This window comes from Trichomycterus rosablanca, chromosome 3, assembly GCF_030014385.1.
Source record: "Trichomycterus rosablanca isolate fTriRos1 chromosome 3, fTriRos1.hap1, whole genome shotgun sequence".
Taxonomy (NCBI): domain Eukaryota; kingdom Metazoa; phylum Chordata; class Actinopteri; order Siluriformes; family Trichomycteridae; genus Trichomycterus; species Trichomycterus rosablanca.
Genome location: NC_085990.1, coordinates 1,362,383 through 1,373,701, shown reverse-complemented (window position 1 = coordinate 1,373,701; position 11,319 = coordinate 1,362,383). Strand labels below are relative to the sequence as shown.

The 11,319-nt window shown below is 36.2% G+C and overlaps 2 protein-coding genes across 2 annotated transcripts; both read right to left on the bottom strand.

Annotated features, from left to right (window-relative positions):
• Nucleotides 1–1,429: 1,429 nt before the first annotated feature.
• hoxa10b (homeobox A10b) lies at nucleotides 1,430–3,979 on the bottom strand. The gene is made up of 2 exons (XM_062991663.1): nucleotides 3,286–3,979; nucleotides 1,430–1,707 (listed from the first exon to the last, which is right to left on the bottom strand). The coding sequence occupies exons 1-2, from the start codon at nucleotides 3,962–3,964 to the stop codon at nucleotides 1,430–1,432; spliced, it is 957 nt and encodes a 318-aa protein (XP_062847733.1). The 5' UTR covers nucleotides 3,965–3,979.
• A 3,672-nt stretch (nucleotides 3,980–7,651) lies between these two features.
• Nucleotides 7,652–9,421, bottom strand: hoxa11b (homeobox A11b). The gene is made up of 2 exons (XM_062991662.1): nucleotides 8,775–9,421; nucleotides 7,652–7,884 (listed from the first exon to the last, which is right to left on the bottom strand). The coding sequence occupies exons 1-2, from the start codon at nucleotides 9,418–9,420 to the stop codon at nucleotides 7,652–7,654; spliced, it is 879 nt and encodes a 292-aa protein (XP_062847732.1). The 5' UTR covers nucleotide 9,421.
• Between the last annotated feature and the right edge of the window lie 1,898 nt (nucleotides 9,422–11,319).

The window sequence follows — 11,319 nt, the reverse complement described above, 5'->3', positions numbered from 1 at the left end:
TGGCCAAAGTGCATTGATCGTAACCGAGGCCTTGCAGTGGGTTTACTACTCCACGACTGTTCTTTTGTCGTTCTTACAGGCGAAACTAACGTTCCAGTTCCATTTTTTCCATTCTCACAGCTGCAGTCGCATCGTGGTCGTGGTGGGTCCGGAGTGTATCCCAGACCCACGAGGCGCAATGTGATAAACACCCCGAACAGGTCTGGGTCCACTAGTGAAAAGCCAAGTACAACAATGCGCACTTATACTTAGTCAGTTATGGGTACACGTCATATCACTGCGTTTAATGTTCATTATTTTGCGCCATGCAATTCACACTGATGAGGTAGATGTTGTGACGACATTCACTGCAAGGCAATTAAGACAGTTTCGTGTTGTGGGGGTACGAAATCGAGCCCAACAACATAAAACTACCTAAATCACTCAGCAGTCTTCTCTCCTCCACAAGAATTGTAGATAATAACAAATAAAATCACAGTAATAATAATAATAATAATAATAATAATAATAATGAGGCATCAAGGATGAAACATCAGATCTGTGACCCATTTTATTTTTTCTCCAGACATACATTTCACAAATCTATGCAAAAACGTTGGCTGTTACCAACGCATAAACGTGATTTGTATTTGTTTTGTTTTATTTTGTCAAATTTTAAAAGTGATTACAGCTCATTTTCTCTAAAATCTTTTCTCTAAAAATGTCCTTATAATATTACTGGAGAAATATTGAAGTTACGCACAAACGGCGCGTTTACGCAGTTCTTTGGCTGCAAATTAAACACGAAATGCGACCTTATCCAATTTGATAATCTAAAAATCTTTGTATTGCATCCTGTTGAGATCAAATGCTTTGTGATTACTGTTTATCCAACTGGCCTTTTTTTGCAAATGTGCACTGGTACCATTTAACGCCAGAAACTCCATACAAACTAAAATAGCAAGTCAAATTGACTTTTTTCATATTTTTTCAAATACTTGCATTAATTGTACGAGTAACCAACTTTTTATGTTTTCCTTCATTATTTAAACTAATTCGAAACACCCATAACAAAATATTAACACTGAGTAAACATACATTTAAATTCATAATTGTAATTGCTATTAATATCACCTCATGCAAACTTTGTATACTATGTACAGTTACTGTATTCTGCTGTCCAGCAATTTACAAGTCTCAATAAAAATCATTTATCTATACGATTTGTAAAAATGACAACAAAAGTCACTTGGCAAAGTCTATAAATAATCACGACGTGATACCATGGTATGTCTTGCACGACGTAAAATGTAAAACAGAACTAATGCATGGACAGACAAAAAGAAATCTTCGGCAGTAGCCATAACGACACAATAAGTTATCATTGGGATCCTATATATAACAGAAGTGCGTGCATATAGATTAACGGGAGGCTGCAGGAGCTCCGTCCTCAGGCAAAACTGAAGTTTGTAGACAACTCACGAATGCGGTTCTCTCGAGTCATTTTCTTCAGCTTCATACGCCGGTTTTGAAACCAGATCTTAACTTGTCTGTCCGTTAGATGAACACTGCGGCTGATCTCCAGACGCCTTTCTCTGGTCAGGTACATGTTAAAGAGAAATTCTTTCTCCAGCTCCAAAGTCTGGTGCTTGGTGTACGGGCAGCGTTTCTTCCGTCCGCTCTTTGCCGTTAACCAGTTGACCGTGTTCTCACTTTTGCATTCTTTTTCTGGAATGGAGAAGGTATAGGTGTTTAGTTACACTATAATGGGTCATTGTGCATGTATATGTCATTTGACAAAACATCTGGAAAAGCCAACTACTGTATACTATCACTCTAAAAGCATTTAAAATATTACCATAAAATAAGATCTTAAAAGGTCCACTTAAATCTAAAATCACAACATGCAAATGTGTGTGTGTGTGTGTGTGTGTGTGTGTGCATATATGTATATACGTATGTGTATATATACATAGATACACACATACGTATATATATATATATATATATATATACAGATGAATATATACAGATGAATATATATATATATATATATATATATATATATATATATATATATATACATACATATATATATATATATATATATATATATATATATATATTATATATACATATATATATATATATATATATATATATATATAATATATATACACACACACACACACACATTATATATATATATATATATACATTAAGGACATTTAATGTGTATATATGTAATGTGTATATATAATAAATGTAATGTGTATATATAAATTTCACATATATATTAATTTAAGAAATTATATATATATATATATATATATATATATACGCATACATATATATACACATATGTGTATTGTTTAGCTACTTTGTATACACTTGATGTTAGCAACTGATGCTATTGATTAATAGTACTGCTTTACATTTATTAGGCACAGGTACATTCAATTATATAATATACTTAATTAAATCTTTTAAATATAATTAAAATCGTTAAAAAAAAAAATACAAATATAAAAAAGCCAACCTTAACTGTATAGTAAGAGTGACAGTAAAAACTCTCAAATTACATTAGTGATAGGTATTGAACTGTATCTATACTTTTGGTTATTTGGTTCTAAGAAATATCGTGGTTTGCAGCATAATTTATTAGCTCGTATAACCTATAGGTGAGTAGACAAAGTCACTAACATTATGTAAATATATGCGTCTTAATTTTAACAGTAATTATATAAACCTGCGTACGTTTCTCCAAAAATTGACTTTTTAAGTAGTGGCATTACGTTCTGACACACACAACCACGGTGTTACCTGCTGCCATAGTGTGATAGTTAACACGGTTTGCAGGACTCTTTATTAGCTCACATAACCTATAGGCCAATTGAAAGTCACTAAAGGTTTGACCTTTGCATAGCTAATATTATGAGCGTAAGTATATGTGATATTTGTGTTTGTAGTTTTATAGTAATAGTTCTATTTATGTGCCTACATTTCAGTTTGATCTTGAGCTAGAGTCTACAGTATAATCTGCTGCTGATGTGTCAAGGTTTAAAAGATCACTGAGGTGTAACAGAAGAGATAAACTGGACAAGGAGGAATATTTTGGTCCAAACAAACCGAGTGTGAGATGACCAAGGATTGCAGGATCAGAGTGTTTGGAAATTAAAGTCTTATTTTACACTATATACTGGAACGATTGCATTCGGAATTGTGTTCAAGATTTCAGTATGATTGCAGCTGACAGTATAAAGTCTTAAGACAGTTGCAGCCACACAATTTCAGGACAGAACTAACCTTTGTTCGCTTTTTCCGGGCTCTCAGCTTCGCTTTCTGGTTGTGGGGATGAAGCAGGGCCGCTCGGTGATCTCTTACTTTCCTCCTCGGTCAGGCCAGTCGTTTCTTCGCTCTCGGTCCGGTTCGGTACCGCAGGAAGGGCCAAACTCGAACCGTCAAAGCGAGCAAAATCGGCTGTTCCGGACTCGTTTTGATAATAACCTTTGGACGACGAACACGTTTGAGATAGACGAGAGTACCCAGGCACATTAACGCTTCCGTTGTTCCCTGTTGGACATGCGTTCGGCGTCACCCGGGTGTAAGATGCGTCCTCAGCCAATGTGCCTTTTGGACACTTCCCCGACTCGTAGAAGCAGTACGAGCTTTCTTCTTTAATGCTGGGGGAAAACGACCTGGAATCGATCTGACTGCTTAGCTGCTCTGTGCGACACGACTTCGAGGTCTCCAACCACGTCTCCATTCCTTGCATATATGGACCTGGTATTGGTGCCATACTGTGGTTCTCGGTCCGTTTTAGTCCCGGAAAATAGCCACAGTTAGACAGTCCGTAAGAATAGTCGGAGCTTGATGGCAAGTAGGTGCCACCGCTGTAATAATAGTGCGCATTTCCTTCAGTTCTGCCGCTGATCAGAGAGTCAACCAAAAACGAGTTTGCAGATGGACCCTCGGAGCATGACATTTTCGCAGTATCATTTGACGGGTAAAGAAGATAACCCTTTCTGGATGTCATTTCTTGGGTAAAACATGCTGAATATAATTACTGATAACCGAGCAACTCGCTGAGAGGTAACAGCCAATTAAAACACAACTAGGCTAAAGGCTCCACCTACAGCGCGTACGTAGCACAACTGTTGTACGCCGTATCCATTTCAGTCCACCAGATAATCTTTAAGATATTAGTATTTACTTTATCTTCAGCTTTATGTTTCTTTTTTTTTGTAATTGAACGCGTGTATGTTACAAAAATAATAATGTGACACGATCATCATCATCGTCTTCATCAGCACTGGTGTGTCAATCAGGGCGCCAAGAAATAAAGAAATAAAGAGCAATGCGCCTATAAAAGACGTGATGAAATAATAAACTCCAACAACACAGGAGGCTATAGCCTATTAAAAAATATTGACATTATTTTGTTATTAAAAACCAAAATATACCATTTCATCTTCCGGGATTTTAAATCACCTTTGACTTTTAAGATTACATATTAGCTTTATTTGAATTCTTTTAATTAATCACATTTCTTAAAATCCGATTATTTACATTTACATTTTCAGCATTTAGCAGACGCCTTTATCCAAAGTAAAATTACAGTATACAGTCTGAGCAATTGAGGGTTAAGGGCCTTGCTCAAGGACCCAACAGCAGCAACCTGGTAATGGTGGGGCTTGAACCAGCAACCTTCTGATCACTGGGCCAGTATCTTAACCACTAGGCTACAGCTGGCCCGATTATGTTACATATAATCATTATAATATATTATAATCATGATGTTACACATAGATGCATATATATATATTTAATGCTTAAGTAAATCAAACCTTTAACACTATATAAAAATGCATACACACTGTAATAGATGTTATCTACGGATTTTTTCGAAGTTAAAATGAAATTACGGTGTGTGTATATGTATATATATATATATATATATATATATATATATATATATATATATATATATATATATACGAATCGAATTAGTATTGCAACTAACACTTAAATGATTATATAAATGTACTTATTGTATAAGGGACTCCAGTTTCACACGAGTACATCACAGCAAGTGAAATTAGTAAACGGAATGAAAATGTTGTATTGAAGAAATTTGTATTTATGTGGAGCAGAAGTAAATGTATAGAATTATATTCTATTTCATATATCTATCATAACATTAAATGCAATTTCTTTAGCCACTTTCTTCTCAAACGTAATAATCAGTAACTAATTTGTGTAAAACAAGCACGTTTAAGTGCTTTATTCTCACTGATTTATACTGAAACATGGACTATTTTTGCTTTAATATAGCAATATATAATGTAATATGGTACATTTTACCTGTACATTATATTTATAATTAATATTGGCATAATGAACATTAAAATTTTATAATGCATTTGATTCTGCAAGTAACAACATCTATTTTGCTGCGGTGTAAGTCAAAATAGAAGAAAACTAGATTTATCTGATTTCGTAGTTTAATCAAGTGATTTAAGGTAAGCAGCCTTTAATAAGGTTTTGGAATTTATACGTTGTTTAAAATACATGATACAATATGAACGAACTTTGCCTAACATACTGTTTTTGTCTGAATAGAAAAAGTGAATATACATGAATTATGTCTGCAGGAAACGCGCAGGTAGGCCTGCTTACATTTTGGACTCTATAGATTCCAGTTTTTTTTTTAATGTAATCTGTATCAGCTGTTTGTTTTATTATTTCTAACCTAAAAACATAAAATATAAAATGAAAACAGTCCTCAATCTGTGTTTCTTTCTTTTTATTTTACATTTTGGACGCCTGTTGAATAGTTAGTAAGAATAGTAAGAGCGTCTTTCCTGTAGCTGATCGGTCGACACGATACATTAAATTCACCTACAAATTATACTGTGCTCATAATTGTGCAAAGCAGTTGTGAATCTTGTCTCACTATTCACGTATCAACTTTAAAATGCTTGTTGATAAAATTGAAAAATTCACCTGAACGTCGTTGCAACATGGCCTTACTCCAGAATCCGACGAAAACGTTTTCCGGCAACGTTACTATTTCCACAGCAATGACATTGAGCTGAAGGGCGCCACCGTGTGGAGAAGGCAGAAATGATTGTAAAGAAGAATCGCTGAGGACTCCACGAGTCTAGGACAAATGCCAGAGGAGTCGGTGAACGCAAGCTTTCAGTGATTGTGGTTGAAGCTTTTCGCGCTTAGTCTCAGTTAATAACCTTGGTTCTCAGACGGTTTATTGCACCGCACCCAATTGTACAAATGCTCCAGACTAAGATGGGTTTTATGGCCAAGTTGCTACAGCAACGCCGGTGGGGGAGGGACATCCAGATTCCACAGAGTCTCAGGATGCGCCAAAAACTTACTATTAGTTCCCGCTTGCGTTTTTATTAGACCCTAGATTGGCATGACGCACTTATTGGGTTTGCGAACGTCGTCTACATGTAGTTTTGCTGTCTACTGTACTGTAGATTAAAAGATAAAGAGTTTGCCATTAAAATCAACAATTTTCTATTTGATTGATGCGCCAGTTGTTTTATTTTGTAGATGTGTGACAGTTACACATCTGAATAAAAGCATCAGTTTACATTAAGTCGTCTGGTAGGTCGAAATTGGAGCAAAGGGGGGCTGGGAGTCGATTTGATTCACTACGACATCCATTGCTGTGTTTTAGGGCAGTTCCGTAATGGATACGAAGTTGTTATTTGATCCCCAAATCAATTTAAGCTACCCGGCAATAAAAATATCCATCAAATATCTGATCCTCAAAGAAGTAAAAGAGCAAAACATGGTGTGTTTTAAAAGGCTGATTTATACAACAAAATGTCAAGTCATCTATGCATAGTACATAAGGTATCACGTATTAAAATGACACTGAGAATTCAATGATGTATAGTGATAGTTTTGGTGATGTGGTTTATGTGTTTAACAGTGACCTCGCTGCCTTGTTATTGCTTTAAATGTGGTCTGCATACACATTATATTGGTTTACATTTTGCATTCATTACATTTTATTTTAAAACCTGCTCTTCGCCGAAAACACGGATTTCAGGCCTAGATTTAGGTGTAGCTTACAAAAAGAGAAAATTCAAGTAAAAGATAAGATTTAACCCGGCCCATTCCTGTACATTTCTCAAAAGACAAAAAAACCCCCACCAATATTGATGATAGCCTGATCATGAATTGTGCGTACATCATTTAAACAAATGTACGTGACTGACATGAAGACGAGCGATTTCAACCCTACTTAGTGATATTTCTTAGGTGTAAGAAACTATTTTCTTTGATTTTCCCAGCATACACGGTTCTGAATAGATATTTGTATTGCCACATTTATAAATATACATAAAGTACATTAGGTAAACAAGTTGGTCTGAAAATAAAGCCACAAAACAATAAAATACAAAACCCTGTTACATTTACCGGACACTGATGGGCGAATGGCGATACAACAACAACAACAACAATAATAATAATAACAACAACAACAATAATAATAATAATAATAATAATAATAATGACCCCAACTTTGCATAGTCTGTAAATGGTGAAATAAGGTTCTTGGACTTTCAGATCCGCTCCCGGAATGTACAGGCGCCGCGACCTTGAAGTTCATCCTCTCTGTCTCTCATAAAGCCGGCCTCTACAGCAAGGGGTTTGCTGAATAGTACTGTAAACGATCTCTGTTCAACTTCTTTTCCTTCATTCTTCTGTTCTGAAACCAGATTTTGACTTGACGGTCGGTGAGGTTAAGCATCCTGGAGAGCTGAAGCCGCTTCTCTTTGTTTATGTAAACGCTAAAGAAAAATTCTCTTTCCAGTTCCCTGATTTGATATTTGGAGTAGGGGCATCTCTTTTTGCGAGTTTTTTGTCCATCTGGGAATAAGGAGCACACATAAAACAAGATCAGTTAACACAGATTCAAAGTATTTAATGAACTTTGGTAAATGAACATAAACACGTTATGTTTGTTGCTTACAATTCACTTGGAGAGAAATGTGTGTTTTGCTGTGGTAAGAAAAATTAATAAATGTAAAAAATAAATAAAAAATGTTGCTTTACTTAATTTCATTTTGTAAAAATGTTTAACGGTGAAGAAACAAAGTGTTTTATATCATAAAATATATAACAGCCAAGTACACTAAAATTATTATTAAACCATTGCCTTGTGTTGCCGTAAACATCTCACATGGAAATACACTGAAAATAATATTTCACTGTGCATATTAATTAAGTTCGAATCGATATCGTGTGGCACTTTAATGTGCTGAAATAAACAAGCCACCAGTGGTTTATAAAGCTTTTTATAAGCAAGTGCGCAAGCTTGCAATATTGTTCCTTTTAAGACTTTTAAGACAAAATCTTACAAAATGCTCATGTAGCTATGAAGTGAAAATTAGTCTAGTATTTATTTAACAATATAACTTAACAAAGCGAATAGGCTATATATGCTGTATATGTATGAAACTGAATTCCAAAGGCTAATTATAGCAGCGCACTGATTTAGTAAAAATAACTGAGTGTTTTAATGCTATCTTTACAAAATACACAAAGACATGAAAGACATTTGGAGAGGTAATATCCTGTGATTCACGGCCAATTTCAAGCTTAAAGCACGTGATCTCGTTTATAACAAAGTTTTGTTAGGGTAAATCTACAGGCCTCCATAAACCTTATATGCTTATAAAACAGCACATAAAACGTTTAACAGCGGAGCGTGAGATTGCAAACTTTCTCCAATAACCTTAGTGAGGGTACATACGTACTAGAGCTAGGGTATTTCTCTTCGTTATTGCCGGAAGACGATTCGGGGCTGCTGGTTTCCTCTCGGCGGTCTGTCTCCTCGGTGTCCCGGCATGGCTCGGCTCCCGATCCCAAGGCTGCTGTAGCTGCTGCTGCTGCTGCTGCTTGAGGAGCTTTACTGCTGCTATATCTGCTCGCTGCCTGCTCGCTGTTTTGGTTATTCAGGTTCCCGTATGCCGTTTCAAAAAACTGATCAAAGGCTTGAGGCAAAACACCATTCCTCCCCACGCTGCCATACACGCCGGGAGTGTGACCCGAGCCCGTGTGGTAAACAGCCGAGTTGTTTTTCGAGAACATGTCCCCCAAAGTGCCCGGGTTGGGCAGACAGTCCCTGTGCACAATGTCTTCTGGAACGTAGCAGTGGGGCAGATTTGCCCTGTGGTGCCACTTGCTGGACGGGTCAATAGCATAGTCTCTGAAAGCTACCTCTCTGACGGACTGAACTTGGGGTAAACTGGACGACGAGTACGAATATGTCATAGGGCAAGAAGACGGGGTCTGGGGTAGAAAAGGAGGCAGGCTGGAAAAGTCCGTTCCGGAAACATAGTATGTGCAGTTAGGTAAATACATATTTGACCCAACGGACACACGATCATCATAATCCATCATCTACCGGCCCCGTACCAAAGCACCAAACCTGCTTCACATCGTTGTGCCGAGGAGAGCTCTTGTGGGTTTAGAGCGCAATCACCGAGTAGAAATTTTGAGCCGTGAGGTGACGTGGAGATCCATCTCCATCCATTGCAGAGAGCAGAGAGTCATGTGACCACGGGCAGAAATTGACTTATACTCCTAAGAGGTTCTATAGTGTGCCAGCAAATGACTGAGTCTTCCAGTGGAGTAGAAGAAGAATTTTTTTTATTGACACTGAAGCATATGATCCTCCTGCTTTTGCGCCAAGCCACTTTTTAGTTCCTCCCATAGTCTTTCACTTTTGTTTACCTTTCATAAAAAATCTGACATGTCTCTGCAAAGGCTTTGTGCAATATGAGACGATTGCGACAGATATTACAAATGATATTCATCACTTTGCACGTTTTATTCACACGTTGATTATTGTGACTCCAGGACTTATTTGGAGATAGACACATAGATCCGATTTTACTGCAATTACGAGTACCTAGAAAATCTACCAGAAATGCAAATAGTAACATTGCTTAAAAAAACCCCAAAAAATATGAGTGAACATGTAGTGAATATGTTATAAATAATGTATATTGTTAATAACATATTTAAAACAAAATATGCGTAAAGATATTTTGTCACTAAATTCAATCCCAATTTTAATCTTCAATCTTATTTGGTTTTATGGCGTAATAATGTGAATTTATTTATTGAGATTACTCTATAATTTTATGTGTTAGTATAGGGTATGTCAAAGGTGTAATATAAAGTCTTTGGACGTGTCCACAGAGTCCACACTTTTTGAGTAGTTACTTTATTCTGGTGTTCGGATTATCCACGCAGAGAAGAACACACCACAACTGCTTAGTTCTAGTTTCTAGAACGAAATAAATTAATCTATAGAGGAATCTTTTGTGTAAATAACTTAATTAAAATCTCATGATTTACTGCATTATATTTACTGATATAAGCATGGCCTGTTTATATCAAGAGGTATACTATTTTTTGTAATGCGTAATATGCGTAATATGTATCCTAATTGTATTTATAACTTGCAAATTCTATATTTCTATCTTTACTTTTTAAGATAGCTCTTACAGCTAACATCTTGTCTTCTGTGAAAGTCAAGCTGTAGTAGAGAAGCCGAGTGGTCTAAACACTGTTTAGGGCCATAAAGTTTTAACTTGGACTGCGGCCCTGTAAAAATTACATTGGCCTCCACATATATAGAAGAATGCCTTATGGTATCCTTATGTAGACATTTACGTCTACTGGAGAGATGTGAGCCAGATTAAATAAAATTTTACTGAAAAGAAAACCGAATCGGTGAATTTGTGCGTATATGAGCTTATGGTGCATTTTCTTTCAGATTGTCCACTCAGGTCACTTAGTTCAACACGCGAGCCTAGGCCAAACTTTTTTTTTTGTTGTTTAGACTTTTAAAGCTTATATGAGGGCAGGGTGGGAACACTTTAGGCAGCCGGAGATGCAGGCGCTTTTATGGCAGGTTTTAGTTCTGTAGAAGTTTATTGTCCAGGCAGACAAACCGAGCGTTATTAGGAGACACCACCTACATGGGCTTCGTGAACTTCAGTTAGACTTGAAGTCACTTGTAAAAAGAGATTAAACAGAGTCTACAGTCTCGTCTGAATGGTAAGATACCTCCAATGTCAGCTGTCTATATTTCTTATCTTTTCTTTTTACTATAAAGAGACACGCGCATTCGCAAAATAATGCTCCGATGAACAGTCTCACAAATGTATGATTTATTATTTTTATTTTTGTTTGTCTTTATTTGTTTTAATATTTTTATATAATTATAAAGACATCGGTGCACAGAAATGTCCAGTAATGTACAGAATATGTTTACACTACAAAATGCAA

Excerpts from the sequence above, each read along its gene's own strand:
- hoxa10b (XM_062991663.1), bottom strand. The coding sequence starts at position 3,964 with ATGTCATGCTCCGAGGGTCCATCTGCAAACTCGTTTTTGGTTGACTCT. Across the intron at positions 1,708-3,285 it reads CCCGGAAAAAGCGAACAAAG|AAAAAGAATGCAAAAGTGAG; the intron begins GTTAGTTCTGTC and ends TCTCCATTCCAG.
- hoxa11b (XM_062991662.1), bottom strand. The coding sequence starts at position 9,420 with ATGATGGATTATGATGATCGTGTGTCCGTTGGGTCAAATATGTATTTA. Across the intron at positions 7,885-8,774 it reads AGAGAAATACCCTAGCTCTA|ATGGACAAAAAACTCGCAAA; the intron begins GTACGTATGTAC and ends CCTTATTCCCAG.